General features: G+C 40.8%; 2 protein-coding genes across 3 annotated transcripts; both read right to left on the bottom strand.

Annotated features, from left to right (window-relative positions):
• Positions 1-145: 145 nt before the first annotated feature.
• On the bottom strand, positions 146-9,426 carry LOC126392786 (NADH-ubiquinone oxidoreductase 75 kDa subunit, mitochondrial-like). Its single transcript, XM_050048402.1, has 19 exons — positions 9,192-9,426; positions 8,436-8,515; positions 7,954-8,054; positions 7,740-7,847; positions 7,539-7,615; positions 7,274-7,355; positions 7,009-7,139; positions 6,739-6,924; positions 6,518-6,652; positions 6,309-6,423; positions 6,055-6,200; positions 4,857-4,985; positions 4,620-4,749; positions 3,682-3,842; positions 3,427-3,581; positions 2,962-3,137; positions 2,737-2,871; positions 2,540-2,612; positions 146-598 (listed from the first exon to the last, which is right to left on the bottom strand). Exons 2-19 carry the CDS (start codon positions 8,512-8,514, stop codon positions 507-509), a joined length of 2,211 nt encoding a protein of 736 aa, XP_049904359.1. The 5' UTR covers position 8,515; positions 9,192-9,426; the 3' UTR covers positions 146-506.
• Positions 9,427-11,433: 2,007 nt separating this feature from the next.
• cmklr2 (chemerin chemokine-like receptor 2) lies at positions 11,434-15,658 on the bottom strand. 2 transcript variants are annotated; one of them, XM_050049506.1, is made up of 3 exons: positions 15,260-15,657; positions 13,567-13,687; positions 11,434-13,473 (listed from the first exon to the last, which is right to left on the bottom strand). In XM_050049506.1, the coding sequence occupies exon 3, from the start codon at positions 13,437-13,439 to the stop codon at positions 12,360-12,362; it is 1,080 nt and encodes a 359-aa protein (XP_049905463.1). In that variant the 5' UTR covers positions 13,440-13,473; positions 13,567-13,687; positions 15,260-15,657; the 3' UTR covers positions 11,434-12,359. The 2 variants fall into 2 exon arrangements, with proteins under 2 accessions (XP_049905463.1, XP_049905464.1); XM_050049507.1 differs by lacking the exon at positions 13,567-13,687 and having other exon boundaries at positions 15,260-15,658.
• Positions 15,659-18,869: the final 3,211 nt, after the last annotated feature.

Below are 18,869 nucleotides of genomic sequence, written 5' to 3'. Positions count from 1 at the left end.
ACATATTTTTTTGACACTTTTAACATTTTTTAATAGCAGCACAAACTTGAATAGGTGGTTGCAAATATTCATTAGTCTTGCTACAGAAAACTGGTTCATTAAATATCACATAAATATATACACTTGTAACACTATGCCCCAAATATTTTTAGGAAAATATAACACTTTTAATATCAATTGTACAAGAAGACAAGAAACTAGATTTACCTTTGACGTCTAGGGACTTTAAATCTTTGGTCACACCTACCTAACAGGTAAACATAAACTGTGAGGAGTGCATCTTTGGAGATTTGGTCAAGCCTAAATGTATATATTCACTCTGCAAGTAGCATGTACACAAGTTTCAGCAGGTTAGTAAAGTGTGTTAGGTCCATAATGTGCATAGATGATGAGGCATCTACTTGAAATAAAACAGTGCAAATAAATACATTTCTAGGAATGTGCAAATAGTAAAATTGTGCGTATAATTTTTTTTTTTCATGGACTGGATGGCTATCATTTGTGCTTCAGCATATGGCTGGCTCGTCCACAGCTTGAGCTCCCTCTTTGACGGCTTTCACACACTTGGCCATCGTCTGGGAGGCTCTGCTTATCGGATCTGTGAGTAAAGATTGAGAGCAAATTTAAAATCGGCACACCAAAATTCAACATTATAATGTGTCTTAACTGGAAAATCAATAGGTGTTCATGATGCCATGAATTAAAATCGTTGTGCTTACTTTGCTTGAAGATATGCATTTAAAACCCTATGTTGTAAGTGTAACAATAATGCTGCTGAGTCTGGTGTTGCAATAGTATGTGTTGTATTATGCTTGTGTGATAACCAACATACAGATAACATGATAATATTTGGAACAGTCTGTTACTTGTTTTATTTTGCAGTTAAATAGGACTATCAGCTTTAAACTAAGAAGCATTTTGTCTGCATCAAACTCATAGAAGTAGTGTTACAAACTAAATTCTGTCATATTTGTGTGTGAGAATAAAAATTAAAGCAGATTTTCATGAACATAAACACAAGCAGTGAGGCAAAGGAAATGAAAGATGCTGAGGGAAAGTACTTACAGCAGCTAGGTAGCTAGGTATATATTGGATTTTTTTTTTCTCTTTACCAGGACATGACAATAATTTGATTTAAAAAATCATGAATTCATGTAATTCAAAAATGATTTAGGAATTTCAGTGAGCATAATGCATATGAATTTTGCAGATGCCATTGACCATGTTTTTTCTACAGTGGAGCCTTTCCATGATCACATTATTTCACTCTACTATTTTTTTGTCCTTTTTGTTTTCTGTAATTTGCTTTTACTATTATTTTTGGCAACAAGCGTCGACACACAGGATATCTCATATTACTGAAATTGCTATGAAATTTGCTGAACACATTTTATGCTCCGATGATTTTAATGGCCTCATGACCTCATTGTTTATTTAGATTTTGACCCTCTTAGCTGTAGCGCTCGGACATGTTTCTGTTCTCTCCTAATATACAATTACCATTAGCTCTCCAAATGTTCATGCCGCTCTAAATAATGGTAATAACATTGAGATCTAACTATGGTATCACATTCGCTGCACATAAAAGAAAGCTTTAAGCTTTTAGTTATTGTACATTTCATATTGTATTCTGGTCTGTGCAGTGTGTCCTTATTGTTTTTATTATGTAAGGCATCAGCACCAGTAACCTCATCACTTTACAGGGTAGGTATATTGTATTTTGTACTATGCAGTGTGTACATACTGCCTCTATTATGTCAGGCACATGGATTTACTGTAGTATGCATTGCACCTTGAATTTTATTCTTATTTATTGCGTCTACTTGTTAAATGTAGGACAGATGTAGAGATGGAGATTAGTGTTTCGCTAAATCTGGTGCAACCATGTTTTCATTTCTTGTAAATGATTAATGTCATTGCACACTGTCCTCTTATAAATCCAATAAACTAAACTAAACTATTCTGATAATAATATATACTAATGTAAGTAGGAGCTCAATCAGAATCCAGATGACTAATTGTGATAGATGTTTCGTGGTGGTTCTAAACCTCACCCATTAACAATGTCAAATAAAAATCTGTAATATAAACAGAACACTTACAGGGGTGCTGCAAGTGGATTTCCTCCTTAACAGCAGAAATAACAAACACTTTCTTCAACAGGAAGCACAGCAGTAAACATCACTAAATCTTTGCTCAGCTTGGAGAGCTGGACTTTGTATTGTTCTTCAAAGAAACCTTCCTCTGATGACTGACATGTACACAGGACACCTTAGCTGATTAATTTATTCAGCGATAATGTAACACCTTAGTGGGAATTTTCATTTGGATTTATTTCATTCAGTGAGAAAAGAAAGCTCATGTAACAGCAGCTAATAAGGTCAAATGATAAGATTGCCAATTATGTGGCATTAGTATTATTAGCATTTCTCCCTGTCAACATTTAAGAATTGATGCAACACTGCTGTGTTTCCTGGAGGATTTTTGATAACAGATAACTAGGTTGCATGAGAGGAGTACCGGAGTACTAGTGACCCACCTGTCATATAGAAGTCCTTCACAGTAAGCTGTGGAGGGACTAAAGGTTCAGTAAGGACAGCCTGGTTCACTGCCTGAAAGAGATAAGAACAGCATGAAGCAAACTAAGATAAACTAACTGAATACATTTAAATGAAGCTTTATTAGTGCCTCCTCTTTAATCAACTTAACACATGCTGGAGGAAGATAACAGCTGACCTTAGACAGTTCATTAGCCTGCTTAAAGTAGTTGGCCTCCTCAACATCATCATATCGCACCAGATTTGGGGAAACCTCTGCCAGCCTGTTACGCACTTCATCAAGGGTGTCATATGGCAGAGTCACTCCAGCAAGCTTAAAAAGGGACGGGGGGAAAAAAACACAGCATTTAGTCCTGTTTCTTATTATTTCATGTGACCTCATAATTTTTTAATTGTAGTTCACCTCAGATATGGCTCTGATGATCTTCCAGTCCTCCCTAGCCATGCCTGGGGGCGTCACAGCCACTTTGGTCTGCTGGGCACGGCCCTCAGTGTTCACATAGGTGCTACATTTCTCAGTGTATGCAGCTCCAGGAAGAATGATATCAGCCATTGGTGCACCGGCATCGCCATGGTGACCTGCACAAATCATTTAAACAAAGTAAGAAAAAGTTTGATGCTCCACTTGAGGGACAAAAACCATTTTTACTGAAGATATTCCCTCCTTATATTTTGATGAATGGGATGGAACTGTCGAACACTTTGTGCACTGGATTCATTTAGGTGTCTTTACTCAGGTTTTTCCTTTGTAAACGCTCTGTACATGTAAAAAATTATCAGGACTTACACTGCCTCTCTCATATGCCATACATAAATTAGTCTAATGTAAATGAAAGAGCTTCTGCTGCTGTGCAGTAAAAGAGCTGACCTTGATAAATTATGAAGCTATCCTTGGGGAGGTCTTGGCGAGTGATGCAGCCTGCATCAGCTCCGAGTAGAAACAGAATTTTGGGTGGGTTCTTCCTGATAGCCTCCACTCCTGGCTTGTACCCAAGATCGAGTGCAGCCACTTGACTGGCAACCCTGAAGACACGGGCAAAACAGCACACATTGTACAGTAAACATCCCTCTTGAACACTCCTCTTACCAGAAGCTTTTCCTCTTAATTTTCCATGACTATGACCTGTGAAGCACATTGAGAACCTTCCAGGTTTCCTCCGCGCCACTGCTGACTCGAGCGTTCTGGGCAATGGTTGACACAGCGGCCATTATCGCGGCCCCGTCCTCTCTCTGCAGGCAACTGCTTCCAACCACAACAACGGGATGCTTTGCTTTAGCCAAGACCTTTAAGAGGAGATAAATGACACAAAATCAGGAAAGACATTCAGTTTGACCGATAACATTCATTGTATTATTCAGGGGGGAATTCATTGAGAATGGATTGCAGCGCCACTTGCAAGCGCTATCTGCCCTTTCTCAAGATTCCATTCACAAAGTGTATTGTGCTAACGATATTACAGCGCTGACACGGCCATTAAGTTTTGCATCTGAGTGCGATTATCTATGTGGCAAAGTATTAATGTAAATTTTGCACTAGGAACACTGTAGGCAGAGAGACAACGAAAACTTGAGCTACAGGTCCTGACTGACGAGGTGTGGAGCATTTCTCAACTTTCAGGAAGGAATTTAAACATGACAGAGAGACACCATATTGGAATTTAAAATCCCAGTCTGTCTGTGCTGTTGGTGTTTTAAAACACACACTGTAAAAGAAGATGGCATGATTTGAAGCGGAGGAAAAAGGAAAAAATTAATTTAATACTTCAGTTACCATCAAACTCTCTGAAGACACTAATAATTTTGGTCTGTTTTTGAGGCTCATTTGCATAGAAAGGGGGCCAATTTCTGCCAAATGTATGCATATTACCTTGTTTAAATGTGTGCAAATAACACCAGCACCGAGATGCTATTTGCGTGGAAGTGCAGTCAGGGGTGCATTTCAACCTTTGCAGGGGCTTTGAGACTTCACATTTTCTTTTTGTCTCATTTGTGCAGAATCAGCATCTGCAAAGCCACGCAATCCTTTTGTGAATTCGCCCCTGGGAATGCTCAGACTGTTACCTGGCAGAACGGATGAGATCCTGATGCAATTTCCTGAAGCACTGTGGCAGACTCCCCAAGGTGGTCATATGTGTAACTTAGGTCCACTTTCGTTCCCACAAGAGCCACTTGCAACTCATTGTGGAGCCAGCTGTACCAGAGATATAAAATCATATTAAAGAACATACATTTCTGTTTAACATAACTCAGATATACTAGTTAAATACTGAGATACTGTATTTGGAGCATTTAACATACCCTTTTCTGATTCGTGCATTGAACAGAGGAGCCTCATAGCGTGGGTGTGTGCCAACCAGAAGCAGCAGGTCAGCCTCTTCAATACCAGCGATCCCAGTGTTAAGAAGATAGTTTGAACGCAGGTCAGATCTAAAGAAGCCAAGGTAAAAACAGAAACTTAAAGGGCAGCTCCACTGTTTTTTTTCTCCTGAGGTTTTTATATTAGTCTGTAGGTTTCTGGTCGTGTACCTTATTTATTAAAATATGAAAGTCCACATTTTTGATGAAGTATGTATGTTGTAGCTGTTGTAGCTGTTTTCCCAAGCCCTTCTAAAAACAGTTTCCACTGTAACCTGAAATAGGTTTCTGCATGATGACGTTGCTTCATATAACCCCATGTACCGCTGTGGATGCCACATTAGTTTGGTTCAGAAAGTCACACAGTAACACAAACAAATTAAATGATTGAGGCAGCAGTAGACCAGCAACTCCCATGTGCTGAGAGGTAAAATTACTGTTTCTGTCTGGTGGAGTCTGATGGCTTTGAAGAGGGCATAGATGGGTAAAACGGCTTCAGCTCCCTGATAGAAAGGGCTGTATGACAGCAAGGTAAAGCTGTAAAAACATTCTAAACATAGCATACATTTGAAGTGATATTGATTTTATTTTAGGTGGTCCTTTTTTTAGGTGGCTTAAATACGTTTTGCTGCTGCCCCCGTCCTTAGCAACCAGATTCCTTTGACAAAAACAGTAATTTTACCTTGCAGAACACTGAGAAGTTACTTGTCTACCGCTATCTCTGATTGGTTAGTTAGTCTGGTTATTGTGTGACTTTCAGAACCAAATTAACATAGTGTCCTCAGCTCTACATTCTTCAACTTCTGTGCCCAGGTACTCCTGTCTGCTTCTCCAAACTGTGAGCATGCCAACCGCCAGCTAACTGTAGGTAATACACTGACTATAAATGTGTTCACACAGTACAAATGCAGTGTATAGCAAACACCATCTTCTCTCTCCATGTGAACCTCAGCAAACAGCTGCAAGTTGTTTAGGGAGGGCATCAGCACTGTAACCTACGTCACTGCTTTTTGCTAACAGCTGACTGAGGGTTTCCATTTTTGAAGCACAGAAAAGAACGCAGCTGGACACACCCTTTAACATCAGGGCAAGTTAAATTGGCTTTGTCCCATGTTCAGTTTTACTCCATCTGTGGCCTTACCCAGCTCCAGTCATTGGGAACGCCTCCTCAGTGCACAGGTTTTCACTGTTCAAACTGTTCAGCAAATCTTTCAGGGAAATGAGAGCCTCTGCGTCCACCAAGCCTCCGACAACAGCAGCAACATCGTTTCCTTCAACTCCTTGCAGCTGTCAGATAAAACAGGTCTTATTTAGGACAGCCTGAGTTGAAACAACAAGTGGCAAATTATCATGCACTGTCTGATACAGAAGGCCATTTGATCATAAATCACATACTGCTCCAGCAACTCGAGTCAGCACATCTTCCCAGGGTGTTGGAACCAACTGCCCAGACTCATTTTTCACCATTGGTTGAGTAAGCCTCTGCCTTTTGAGTCCATCATACGCGAACCTGTCAGGATGAAAGCAAGGATGAGTTCAGCATTGATGCAAACATCATGCACAAATCTGTCTGTGAGGGAAGCTTTGTGTGATTAGACAAGAACCTGGTTTTGTCTGAGATCCACTCCTCATTAATATCCTCATTGAGACGAGGCAGGATTCTCATCACCTCACCCCCGCGAGTGCTCACCACAATGTTGCTGCCAACAGCATCCAAAACATCAATGGACTCAGTCTTCCTGCAGAAAACCAAACAACACATGAGTGTAAAAATTAACCTACGACTCTAAAATGTTAATCAAAATGTAGTGCACACTCCACAAACCTGGTCTCCCAAGGGCGTGCAGTGAATGCATATGGTTTAGAGGTCAGGGCCCCCACTGGGCATATATCAATAACATTCCCAGATAACTCCGACATGAACATCTTCTCCACATAGGTCCCAATCTGCAGGTCGTTGCCTCTGCCAGTGGTGCCCAGGTCCTCCACACCTGCAATCTCACTGGCAAAGCTACAGGAGCAAAAAATATTTATTTTCAATAATCTAAATTTACACAGCAACTCAGCTTACTCTAGATATTGATGCATGACTCACCGCACACAGCGAGTGCACTGGATGCAGCGAGTCATAATGGTTTTGATAAGAGGGCCGATGTTTTTGTCTTCCACAGCTCTTTTGCCCTCTGTGAAGCGGCTCCGGTCACTGCCAAACTGCATGGACTGGTCCTTCAAACAAAACAGTATTTAGTCTTATTAGTCGATCTCATATTTATAAATGATTTAAAAAGAATGTGTGTCATATTCACACTCATGTCTATGATTAACTCATCTACTGTACACTGGTTATGATGATCTTTTACCTGTAGATCACACTCTCCTCCCTGATCACAAATTGGACAGTCTAATGGGTGGTTAGCCAGTAGGAACTCCATCACACCCTCTCTGTATAAAATCAAAGAACAGTTGTGAATATAATTATTTGAAGCGGGAGGTTTGGGAACTTTATTTTTGTCCCACAGACAATTGGCAGTGATTATAAGGCAATATGACCTCTACAGGACAAATATGTGTTATTATCAGAGAACAACAGGGTATACAATGTCTTACTTGTGAGTTTGATTTTACCTGGCCTTTCTTGTTTTGTCAGAGTTGGTTAAAATGTTCCAGCCCTTCATGACAGGCATAGCACAGGCTGCCACTGGCTACAAAATAAATGGAATAAAAGTTTACACTCTGTCTCTGTTAAAATAGGCAACTAAATACTGAAAGACCAGCTTGGCTGCCAAAATAAAAGCAAAACACAAATATACACAGCCTAAAACATACCTTAGGAACCTTCTCTATCTCCACGAGACACATGCGACAGTTTCCAGCAACTGACAGGCGCTCATGGTAGCAGAAGCGAGGAATCTGCATTCCTACCTTCTCACACGCCTGTGACAAAATTGAGTCACAGTGTTAGATCCGATATTATGACTCAAGATGTCAGGAAATGAGCTCTCTATCACATGCGACTGCACAGATGAATTTAGCATGTTACCTGCAAAACGGTGGTTCCTGGCTCCACCATGATAGGGTTCCCATCCACAAACACTTCCAGTAGGTTACTAGCAGGTGCTGTTGCTGTCGCTGCGGTGCGAGCTTTAAGCACACACATGAAACATTTATGCAGACCTTCTCTTCCAAGTACTGTTACTTTTAATGGAAAAAACAGCTGCATAATGCATCATATCTCTATCACATCATATTACAATGAATCCCTGATTTTCCAAAGTGTAACAAATGACTGGCACTGACTACTAATTGGCTAAATTGAGCCAGCAACAGCCTGGCACCAGATGTGGTAGCTGGCAAATCTGACTGTAATCCTGCCTATAATCCATCAGTGGAACAAAGTGACAAGGGTTCTGGTGCTTGCACACCACTAACAACAAACAGGGTGTTCTGCTTAAATACAAGACACACATTGTATTTAACCAAAGTACGAACAACTAATCAGCTGATGAATTAGCATATTGTTACCATTGTTAGTTGCTGCCACACCTCCTTTGACAATTGCTGGTGGAAAGAGGCTCCGACTCACAAAAGGCAAACGCAACATGCTGCAAGAGAGGCAACATCACGTGTAAGGTCCAGTTCCTCTGGTTAACACATTTAACAAGTGTCAATAGAAGATATTCAACGGTGGTGCCCGAGAACAACTAGCAAACTAGCAAAGCGGCAACTAAGTTAGCAAAACAAAAACAATAATGTTAGCTGGTCATTTAACGCAGGGGCTGTCACCCAGAGCAGCTAATTTATGCTGCGACGTATATTAAAAGTAACATATAATTCAGGATGCATTTTATACGGCTGTATTGATATAAATAAATGCCCTGGAAATATGAAATAACGAACTGTAGCGTTAGGTAACGTTTAACTAGCCAAATAATGAGCCAAGCTAACGTTAGCAACCTGACATAATTTAGCATTAGCTGACTGTATTAGCTCGCGACATTATCAGCATAACGTTACGCCGGTTATAAATTTGAACTGCCCGCACGTGCAGCTGTATGTAAACGGTTGGAACGTTAGCTCCAAACTCACAGATGTAGCATACAATGCTACAAACAAGCTAACGTAACATATAATGTCAACCTAATTACAGCCGAATAACTTTACTGGTTTGTTCAGTTTTAAGGTGCTGTTTCTAACGTTGGTTCAGCAGTTGTGTCCCGGTTATAAAACGCCCACACAGTAAGTAATATTTAATAAACGCAGCGGTGACCAGTTGCTTACCTTGCCGGTGTTTGTCCTTATGAAACTGCCTGCGACGCAGATTGCGCACTGTCTTGTTATTCTGCTGCGTCACGGATTAAGTAATCCTGTATACCATAATCCAAGGCTACTTTTCTGTAAATAATGACGAATCTAATCGTGCATCTCTTTAACACTAGACATTACAGTAATGTAAACCCTCTCTTTAGCAGATGCTCGTCACATGTACACCAAATAGTGACAGGCTGTGGCACAGTGGCAGCAGCAGGGCTTTCCCATCACATTGAGGCTTCATCTAATATGGTTTATTCCTCTTTCTGTCTGTAATGAGCTACTTTATAGAGCACTTTTTCGAAAGATGGAGGGTCACAGGTCCAAGTCCATAAAGTGCCATGAGGTCCTGCTGAGTGTAGTTGCTAAAGGGGAACTTCACCCATTTTTCAAAATTCATACATGTTATTCCTTTGGCATAAGACAGTCCGAAAACATGAACAGCTATCTCCCAAATCCAAAAACTAGAGTGCTAAAACTCAAATTTGACAATGAATTGTGAAAGAGACGACACCAAGAGCACCCAGGGGAATGATCTGAGTATATGTGTAACAGGGTCAATTATACAGCAGTAATATGTGTAACAGAGTAATTACACAAAATTTGTTTCACTTGATATTATCTGACACGCTAAGGCCTCCATAGTCAATATGTGGAACGTTTGATTTTCAGTTTCTGTACCCCTACGTTCACCTTTTGGGGTACCCCACCTATAAAGAGGTGTCACCCGTCTTACCTCTCCCCTTTTGCTGTTGTACTCCATGGGAGAGGTAAGTGACATCGCTTTTGTGGTAATTTCCATGTTGTTAAGCTATGTTTATAAGATAATTTTATGCTAACATATTCCTGTATCACTTAATTTGTGCAGGGGCTTGAGTTATATGGTTACAATTGACAGAGGATTTCGTTTTTACCTCTTGCTGTCATGTATGTTTTCTGTGTTTTGTTGTCCTGAATTGAATGTAACATGGCCGCCCCTCTTGCAGTTGTACTTCATGGAAGAGGGGCTCGAGTTACATGGTCATAATTGACGGAAGATTTTGTTTTTACCTCTTGCTGTCAGACTTGTCAGGAATAAACAGAGATCGCCTCCAAAGATATTCACGGTCTGGGCCTCTTCATATCAACACAGCACAGACAACACTTGTGTCCACTGGTTACATATGGGGACATTTCCTGTTTCATAACTGAGGACACTACAATAGAATAAAGCTCATTTGGGAATAAAAAAGAAATTAAACATTCTGTGGGTCCACAAAAACATGGAGCAGCTCCAGACTTAATACTTGATGACATCACAAGTTTGAGACTTATTGCATGAATGAATTAATGAATTTTTAATATTGTATCATGCAAGCAGTTATGCCCAGTCCGCATGGGCTTACGAGATACCATAAATTCAGAGCAAGCCAGGCTCAGAATCCAGCAAACATAAATTGAAACATCATTTTAGAAGACCAAGTTCGTGGATCACTCACAAAGACATTTTAGTGTGTAAGACTGAAAAAAAGAAATCAAAATAAATACTAATTAAACAAACTTCCTTGCCTTCTCTTCCAGGCTTTAGCAACAACATTTGCAAACTTAAACAAATCAAAATTAATTAGCCGTTTTTGACATCTGAGCACCAGAAAATGTCAGGATTTAAACGAGCAGTTTCATAGAATATAAGCTCTAAGTGATCATAGTTTGTACAGTAAAAGAAAACAGGACTAACTTTCCACTTCACCCAAATCATACAGCTCACATATCCTGTCTCCCTCCTGAATATTGTTGACTTTTCTGGTTTCTGGCTGTGAGAGAGAGTAACTCACATTCATAAATATTGATTGGACCTTCCCAGGCCATGGAAATAACATATTGCAATACTTAAATTTGGTGGTGTTTCCCTTTAAAGAAGGGTGAAATGTGTCCTTCCTGTCCATATCTTTAAAGTTTTTCCAGGGATTCAAACCGGCAATCTTTCCAGTCACAGGCAGGATGGTGCTTTATCACTTACAGTGATGTAATCCATTCAAGTCAGAGTTCACCCGGGAGAAATAACAGGAAATAGCTGGTAAACAGACCCTCAGGAAATTGAAGGAACTGCACATCTGGATTTACGTCAGGCTCGTGTATACCAATTTCCACCTGAGACTCTAGACTGTGTGTACATAAAACATCAAAGCCTGCTTTTAAATGACAGAGTAAAGAAAACAAAGTACAGCAGGTGTTCAGAGGAAGATTTATTTATAAATGTGCTATTTACTTGTAATATATTAGAATAAAACATTTATACAACTCTCAACTAGTTTAAAAATCTTACAATACATTAATAAGTGACTAGCAGCCAGTATAAAATTATATAAAAACAATGTTAGACTACAAATAGATTTATGCAACATATTCATCTCTAAGAACCAAAGACGCCGTGCTTCAAGAGTACAACAATGAAAAAATCAGCAATACATGAGATGCATTTGATATAAGACTGCCACTAATGATTACTTTCATTATTGATTTATCTGCCAAAGTTTCACTTGCTCTCTTTTGTCTGAGCAACAGTCCAAAACCCAAAGATATTAAGTTACTAGCATAGAAGTCAAATAAATTCAAGCAGCAAATTCTCACAATGGAGAGCCAGGAAACAGAGAATGCTTAGGATCTTTTTTTAATGATTTAAATGATTAATTGATTATCAAAATATTTGTAGATGGGGTGCCCAGTAGCTCAGTAGGTAGGGCAGGCACCCTGTGTGCAAAGGCTGTGTCCTTGCCGCAGCGGCCACAGGCTCGATTCCAAACCGTGGCCCTTTGCTGCATGTCGTCAAACTGTCCTGTCATTTAAGGCAAAGAAATCCCCAAAAATAATCAGAAAATGCTTGCAGATTAATTTTCTATTGATCAACCAATGAGCTGTTTCAGCTTTGGTTTTATTTCTGAAAATCCCTTGTGCTATGCAAATGAAAAATAAGGGGAAATATGTCGTTCTACTCAGCTTTTCCATTGAGAGTAGTCCAAATGAAACAAAATAGGAAAATCTTAACACTACAGCTGGAAAGAACAGCTATGGTAATCGTCCACATTTACGCTAAAGTAATAGCTAGTCTTGCCCTCATGTTTTTCATGGACAACTACTACAGTCTGAGGATGGTTGTAATCATAGAGTCGACGACTCCACGGGCTCCTCTGGGACACTTTCCTGTTGAACTGCTGGCACAGACTCCATCTCAGTGGCAGAGATCGACTGGCTGAGCTCTCTCAGTGAACTCTTAGTAATGTCCAGGCATGCACGCTTCAGGATGTGACGCACCTTTTTGCCCAGGAGCATGTACAGGAGGGGGTTAATGCAGCTGTTAAAGAAGCCTAAGCTGTTAGCGAGAGGAAAGCCAGCTTTCAGGATGCTGTGTAGGTACATTGAGGAATGCATGGATAACTCCATCAAGCTAAAAGTATGAAAAGGTGCCCAGCATAGAAAGAAGGCAAGAATTACAGCAGAGACTGTTTTGGAGAAGCTGGACAGCCGAACCGATCCCCGAGATTGATTCACTTTGATTGTCAGAAGTATACCTGTCACACATATGGCAGTGAAAGGCAAAAGAAACCCCACAGTGGTTCGAATGACCACTATCGTAATGTGTCTCGTGGCCGCCGTGTGTCCGTCCTGTGTATGGAAGTTGTTGAAACACACGACTTTGTCGTGTAGGCGCATGGTGTCGCGAAAAATCAATGCAGGGCAGCTTGTGATGGCAGCCAGCGCCCATATGCAACAACATACATACCAGGCTCTCTCTGTAGTGCGATACCTCTGAGACCAGTTGAGGTGGACCAGAGAGACATATCTGTCTATGCTGAGCACCATGAGAAACAGCACGCTGGCGTACATGTTCATCACGGACACAAATGAGTTAATCTTACACATGAACACGCCAAAGTCCCAGTGGAAGTCCCGCAGGATGTAATCGATGTAGAAGGGAAGAAAAAGAACAAAGACAAAGTCTGCCATGGCGAGATTGAGCAGCCAAATGCTGTTGACCGTCTTTTTGCTTTTAAACGCCGTCACCCAGATGACGGTTCCATTTCCAATCAGCCCGAGCACAAAGGAAATAATGTAGATAACCACTGAGATGATGTGCATAGTTTCCCTCTGCCTGTGCTCTACTTTAAGCTCCTCCAAGTCGCCGTACTCCAGGTAGTATTCATAGGTGTAATTTTCATAGTCCTCGCCAGACTCACCCATTGTTGCACGGACGTAACCTCTGCGGTGAAGTTATCTGTGGGAAGGAAAAGCCAATGATAAGATGCATTCCTGTAGGACGATGCGTAAACACAGACATTCCCAGGCATTACAATCAACCTGTTCTTACCTCACACACACTGTGATTATATTGGGCTGCTCCCCAGAAGGACACAGTTGTCTGTCCTGTCCCTCTGTCTGATCATCCAGTTCCTGTGTTGAAGCTGGGACTGGGTGTGTCCTGAGTAACCCTGGAACACAGTGTCAACATCCCTCCGGATCAACAATGTGGACAGTGAGATGCCCCACACATGAGACAGCAACAGGCCTCGTAGTATGATTCATAGTGTTTGTTGCACAATTGTATTGGCATCATTCATCTTTTCCAAGGTTATTATCGTCCAAACATCTGGGTTGAAAGGGGTTTTTTTTTGTTTGTTTTTGTTTGTTTTTTTAAACATATCACCAATATTTGTATCTTCATCAAGGCCAGATGAGGGCTCATGCCCACCGCAATGTTTACTTAAGATGGATTCAAAACAAATTCACCATGAGTTTGTGGTGGCTGAGATGAATGTTGTTTAAGTCACACTCGTGTTTTTCAGGCTATTTCTAGTTTTCATTGCACAATACAAATTTACCCATGTATAGTCTATAAATGAACTTTGACAAAACAAGTTCATGTAGACAGTGGCAGATCCTCCAATAGGTGACATAGGCAGCCACCTTGGATGGGACAGGGGGCGGCATTATTATTATTATTATTTTATTTTACTTTTTTATTTATTTATTTTTTTGACTAAAAAAAATCGTACATTAGGGAAATGGAGTGGAGTGTCTGTGGAGAGCATTAGAGTATGAGAAAATGAAAAGTACAAACACAAGAAGAAGAAATGTGCAAATTTGCACATACTGCATTCTTTTGTAGTTATGATTATTGTTTGTTAGCTAAGTTGTTTAATTGTGTTGGTTTGTCTTTGCTCCTGTTCTTGTTCGTAAGACACACATTTCGTCTTCTTGTTTTTGTACTTGTCATTTTCTCGTACTCTAATGCTCGCCTCATACACTCCACCATTTCCCTAATGTTTGATTTTTTTTTTTTTAATGTTAAAAAAATAAAATAAAAAAAGCAAAATAATAATAAAATAATACTTTTAAATTAAATTAATTGATTAATTAAATTAATTACATTTTTCTTTTTAAATTTAATTTAATTTATTTATTTTTTTTGGCAGGAGGTGGCAGCTTGCCTAATGTGCAGGATGTGTTATGTCTGGCACTTTAAGTAAAAATTATAATTACATGGTGGTCTTAAACTACCAGAACAGCTTTAACAATATGAATTACATATATACAAAAAATAAAACACGCTTAAATAATTATTCTTTGCCAAAAAAATGTGTTGACTATCACACCAGACAGACACTTTAACAAACCATTGCAATCAACAAACAAACAGAAAGTAGAATATGTCCTTTAGAAATTAGGATGCTACTGCAGATATTAATACATAAGTAAACAATAGAGAAACTTGTACTTGTACAAAGATAAGAAACTAAATGGACAAAATGCTGAATGCAAAATCAGTGCAGTCAACAAAAAAGAAGTGGAACCTGTCCCATAAGAATGAGGGCTATATGAGGATTATATCTACATGAAAATCAATGCAGAAAACATGGTTTATATAACAGATATCCAGCCTGTTGAGTAGGAAATAACAGTTCATAGTATAGTGAGTGCCACATACACACTATTGGCATACTAATGGGATTAACATGAAGGGCTTTCCCGTTAAGATCTGAAGCACAGAGTGCATCGCTTACCTCAAAATGCACTGCTCCCTTTTATTAGTGTCTGGACCAGAAAACACCGACAGCTCCCGGGTGGACGTGACTGCTAACTTTTTTAGCCGTTTAGCTCCGTTTTGCTGGGCCTTGTCCGTAACTTCCCCACTCGCTTGCAAAACTCTTTGTGCGGCATGTGTAGTCTTTCCGTGAGTCCATCCAAACTCAGCTCCGTTAGTGTGTGCAGAGGAGCTGAGATGTGCAGTGGGCGCGCCTGGCTGACGCGTCAAACATGAACCACAGTATGAAGAAAAGTTATTGGTCACCCGCACTGAAGAATGCTTTCATTCAGAGGAGCTGCGGCTGCTTCTCATAACAGCAGAGTAAACCCCCGGTGCACGCTTTTCCCCACCTCACTGAATAAACGGAAAAGTTTTGAATGCTGCAGATTTTTTCTCCTAAAATGCACAATCTGCTTCAGTGGGTGGGATGGGCCAAGTAAGGGAAAGTTTATTTAAGGCTGTCATCTGCCTTTTCCCTCCTCTTACAAGGCGTTTAACACTTTGATTTAGTACCCAGTTAATTGGTGCTCATTATAAGAGAATAAACTATCTGGATGTGCAGGCAGGCTTAGTACACTGTAAAAAGTTTGCCAAAACAACTTGGTGAATCCAGTGTTATTTCAACCCTATCTCCAGACATAATATTGATGTTGAATGATTCTGCAAAAGCCACATTGTTTCCTGTCAGTGCCAGCCTTTTTAAAATTATTTATTCCCACAATATCACTACATAGTTAGGTAGGCTATGGTTACAGGGATTTAGGACTGCATTTCCTTAAAGTTGGGGACTTGTAAGACATGAGTTAAAGATAAAAAATAAGCATGGTCCAACCTATAATACAACTAATACAATTATTTTTATAGCATTGTTCAAAACAGATGTTACAGAGTGCTTCAGAAGACAATAAACGCAGAAAAAGAAGCAAAGTTAAAACAATAAGGTAACTAATAATGCATCCATCATGCATCCATCAATCATCAATCCATCCATCTATCTTCATCCGCTTATCTGGGGCTGGGTTGCAGGGGCAGCAGGTCAAGCAAAGCACCCCAGACATCCCTCTCCCCAGCAACGCTTTCCAGCTCCTTCTGGGGGACCCCAAGGCCTTCCCAGGCCAGATGAGATATGTAATCCCTCGAGCATGTTCTGGGTCTGCTTCGGGGCCTCCTACCAGCGGGACGTGCCTGAAACACCTCCAGCGAGAGCGACTAGGAGGCATCCTGATCATATGCCTGAACCAGATTAATGGACCTCTTTAGACGTGAAGGAGCAGCAGCTCTACTCCGAGCTCCTTCCAGATGTCCAAGCTCCTTACCTTATCTCTAAGGTTGAGCCCTGCTACCCCACAGAGGAAATTCATTTTGGCTGCTTGTAGCCGCGATCTCTTTGGGCTCGTCCCAATACCCCCCCTAAGCCCTACCCCTTGGCCCTACCCCTAGATTTGCGCGTTCCCGCGAGGGGTAGGGGTGTCCCAATTCCTTTTGCGTGTAGGGGTAGGGGGCATAACAAGGGGTAGTGGGTATGAAACTAGCCCTTTGGAGCGAGGGATTTCAGATGCTGACTTGACAGCGAGGGGTAGACGTTGCGATGACTACCACCGAGCAAGAGACGGGGAAAAAAGTTCATACATGTACGTATAATTTTGCAAATAAACATGGAACTTTTGTAAAAACATTTTCAAATAACTGTGTATTTGTGTAGAGAACGGTATAACAATTTTTTATTGCTATTCACAGTGTCTAGATTGGAGTTGACAGAAAGCTAGCCAGCTAGCTAACGTTACTGTCGTCAGGTTGCTTGTTAGCTAGCTAGCTAGTTCGCACTATCTGGTGTCTGTCATCTGTCCTGTTCTGCAAAATGGTTGGATTTTTCACATTACGATAACACGCCAGCTAGTATAGCTATGCTACCTCGTAATGTTAGATGGTTAGCTAGCCAGCTAGCTAGTAGAAGTCCCCTGTCGTACATAATTTTGTCGTCTGTCGTTCATCAGACGAAGCATGATGAATACAACAAACGCAATCGGTAGGATGAACTCAACTTAAGACTCCATTGTAGATGCCGGTTGGAAATGTACATGGCTCACGGCTTCCTGTTTAAATAGTTACGTATGCGTGAACGTAACCGACGCAGTGACGTAGTGAGTGGTGTCCCAATTCCTAGGGAAAGATTTCAACCCCTACCCCTCGTTGCGTCATTTCAAGGGCCAAGGGCTAAGGGGTAGTGGACAAGGGGGGGTATTGGGATTGGGTCTTAATTTATGTCACTCCCCAGAGCTCATGACCATAGGTGAGGGTTGGGACATAAATGGACCAGTAAATCGAAAGCTTTGCCTTCCAGCTCAGCTCCCTCAAAATGAAGCACCAACACGCTGATCCATCTCACGCTCCATTCTGCCCTCAATCGTGAACTAGTCCCTGAGATACTTGAACCCCTTTGCTTGGGGCAGTAACTGTAATAAAACAGAACATACCAATAACAACATGATAGTAAATTAAAGAGTAAAACAAGGTGTTAAAAACAGATATAAATACATAAATGTGTCTAAATATGCATGCATAAACTAAGCACATAGCTCATTCAAGAGGAAATATCCCAGATACATGACGACTTAATGCACATACTAAGACTAAAAACATTCAGCAACTAGGTCATCCCTCGAAAGACAACTTATATAAGTGTTTTGTGAAAGAGTCAACAGACTCAGCTGATCTAATGGGAGGGGGGAGACTGCTCCAAAGTCTGGGGGCAAGAACAGCAAAAGAGCAGACACCGTTGGTCTTGCAGTTGGTGCGCGGTATGGCCAGCAGGGTTTGGCTGAATGATCTAAGTGGCCACTCAGCAGTGTAAGGAGTTAGCTTTGAAATGTAGGCAGGAGCTAGCTCATGAGGTTTCCTATAAGTGATTAAAAGAATCTTAAAATCAATTCTGAACTCCACTGCAGCCAACGCAGCGAGGCTAAAATAGGAGTAATGTGAGATCTAAGACCAGTCCTTGATGCTGCATTTTGTACAAGCTGAAGAAGTGCCAGGGCAGTATGACTAAGGCAAGTGAGAAGGGCATCAGCTGATAGTAAAGGTAACACTCAACATCCATCATCTCTCCAAGTCCAACTCCCTGTTGAAAATGTAAAATTGAAGCTTCAAGCCCAGAGATGACCACAATGACTCATCGTAGCACTCCCATGATGAGCTAACACATGTTCATGTGCACAATCATTAAAGTGTCCATTTAATTTTTTCATCTCTACAACACCCATTCATCGAAGTTCAGCATGATTAAGGTACTATTAAAAAATTTAGTAATAGGCTTCAATAGAGTAATGGGGGAAGAAAATGGTAAATGCAACAGAGGCTGAAATATTTTGACTTTTATGCCCTAGTGTGAGTCCAGATCCAAAATGCTTGATCCTAGGCCTCCCATAATGCAACATAATAACGTTAGACCCCCTGTGTTTGGTAAATGCCATGGATGTACAAAGAGAACTGGATACAGCGCTGGAAACAGGAGCATAAGGCCAAAATTGTTCGACTGCCACATGTGAAAATCCCTGGATGAGCTGGCTACTTCCAGTTTAGCCCTCCAC

Source organism: Epinephelus moara, chromosome 7 (assembly GCF_006386435.1).
Source record: "Epinephelus moara isolate mb chromosome 7, YSFRI_EMoa_1.0, whole genome shotgun sequence".
Classification (NCBI taxonomy): Eukaryota; Metazoa; Chordata; class Actinopteri; order Perciformes; family Serranidae; genus Epinephelus; species Epinephelus moara.
Note: the sequence above shows the minus strand (reverse complement) of the source record. Positions and strands in the feature narration are given on the sequence as shown.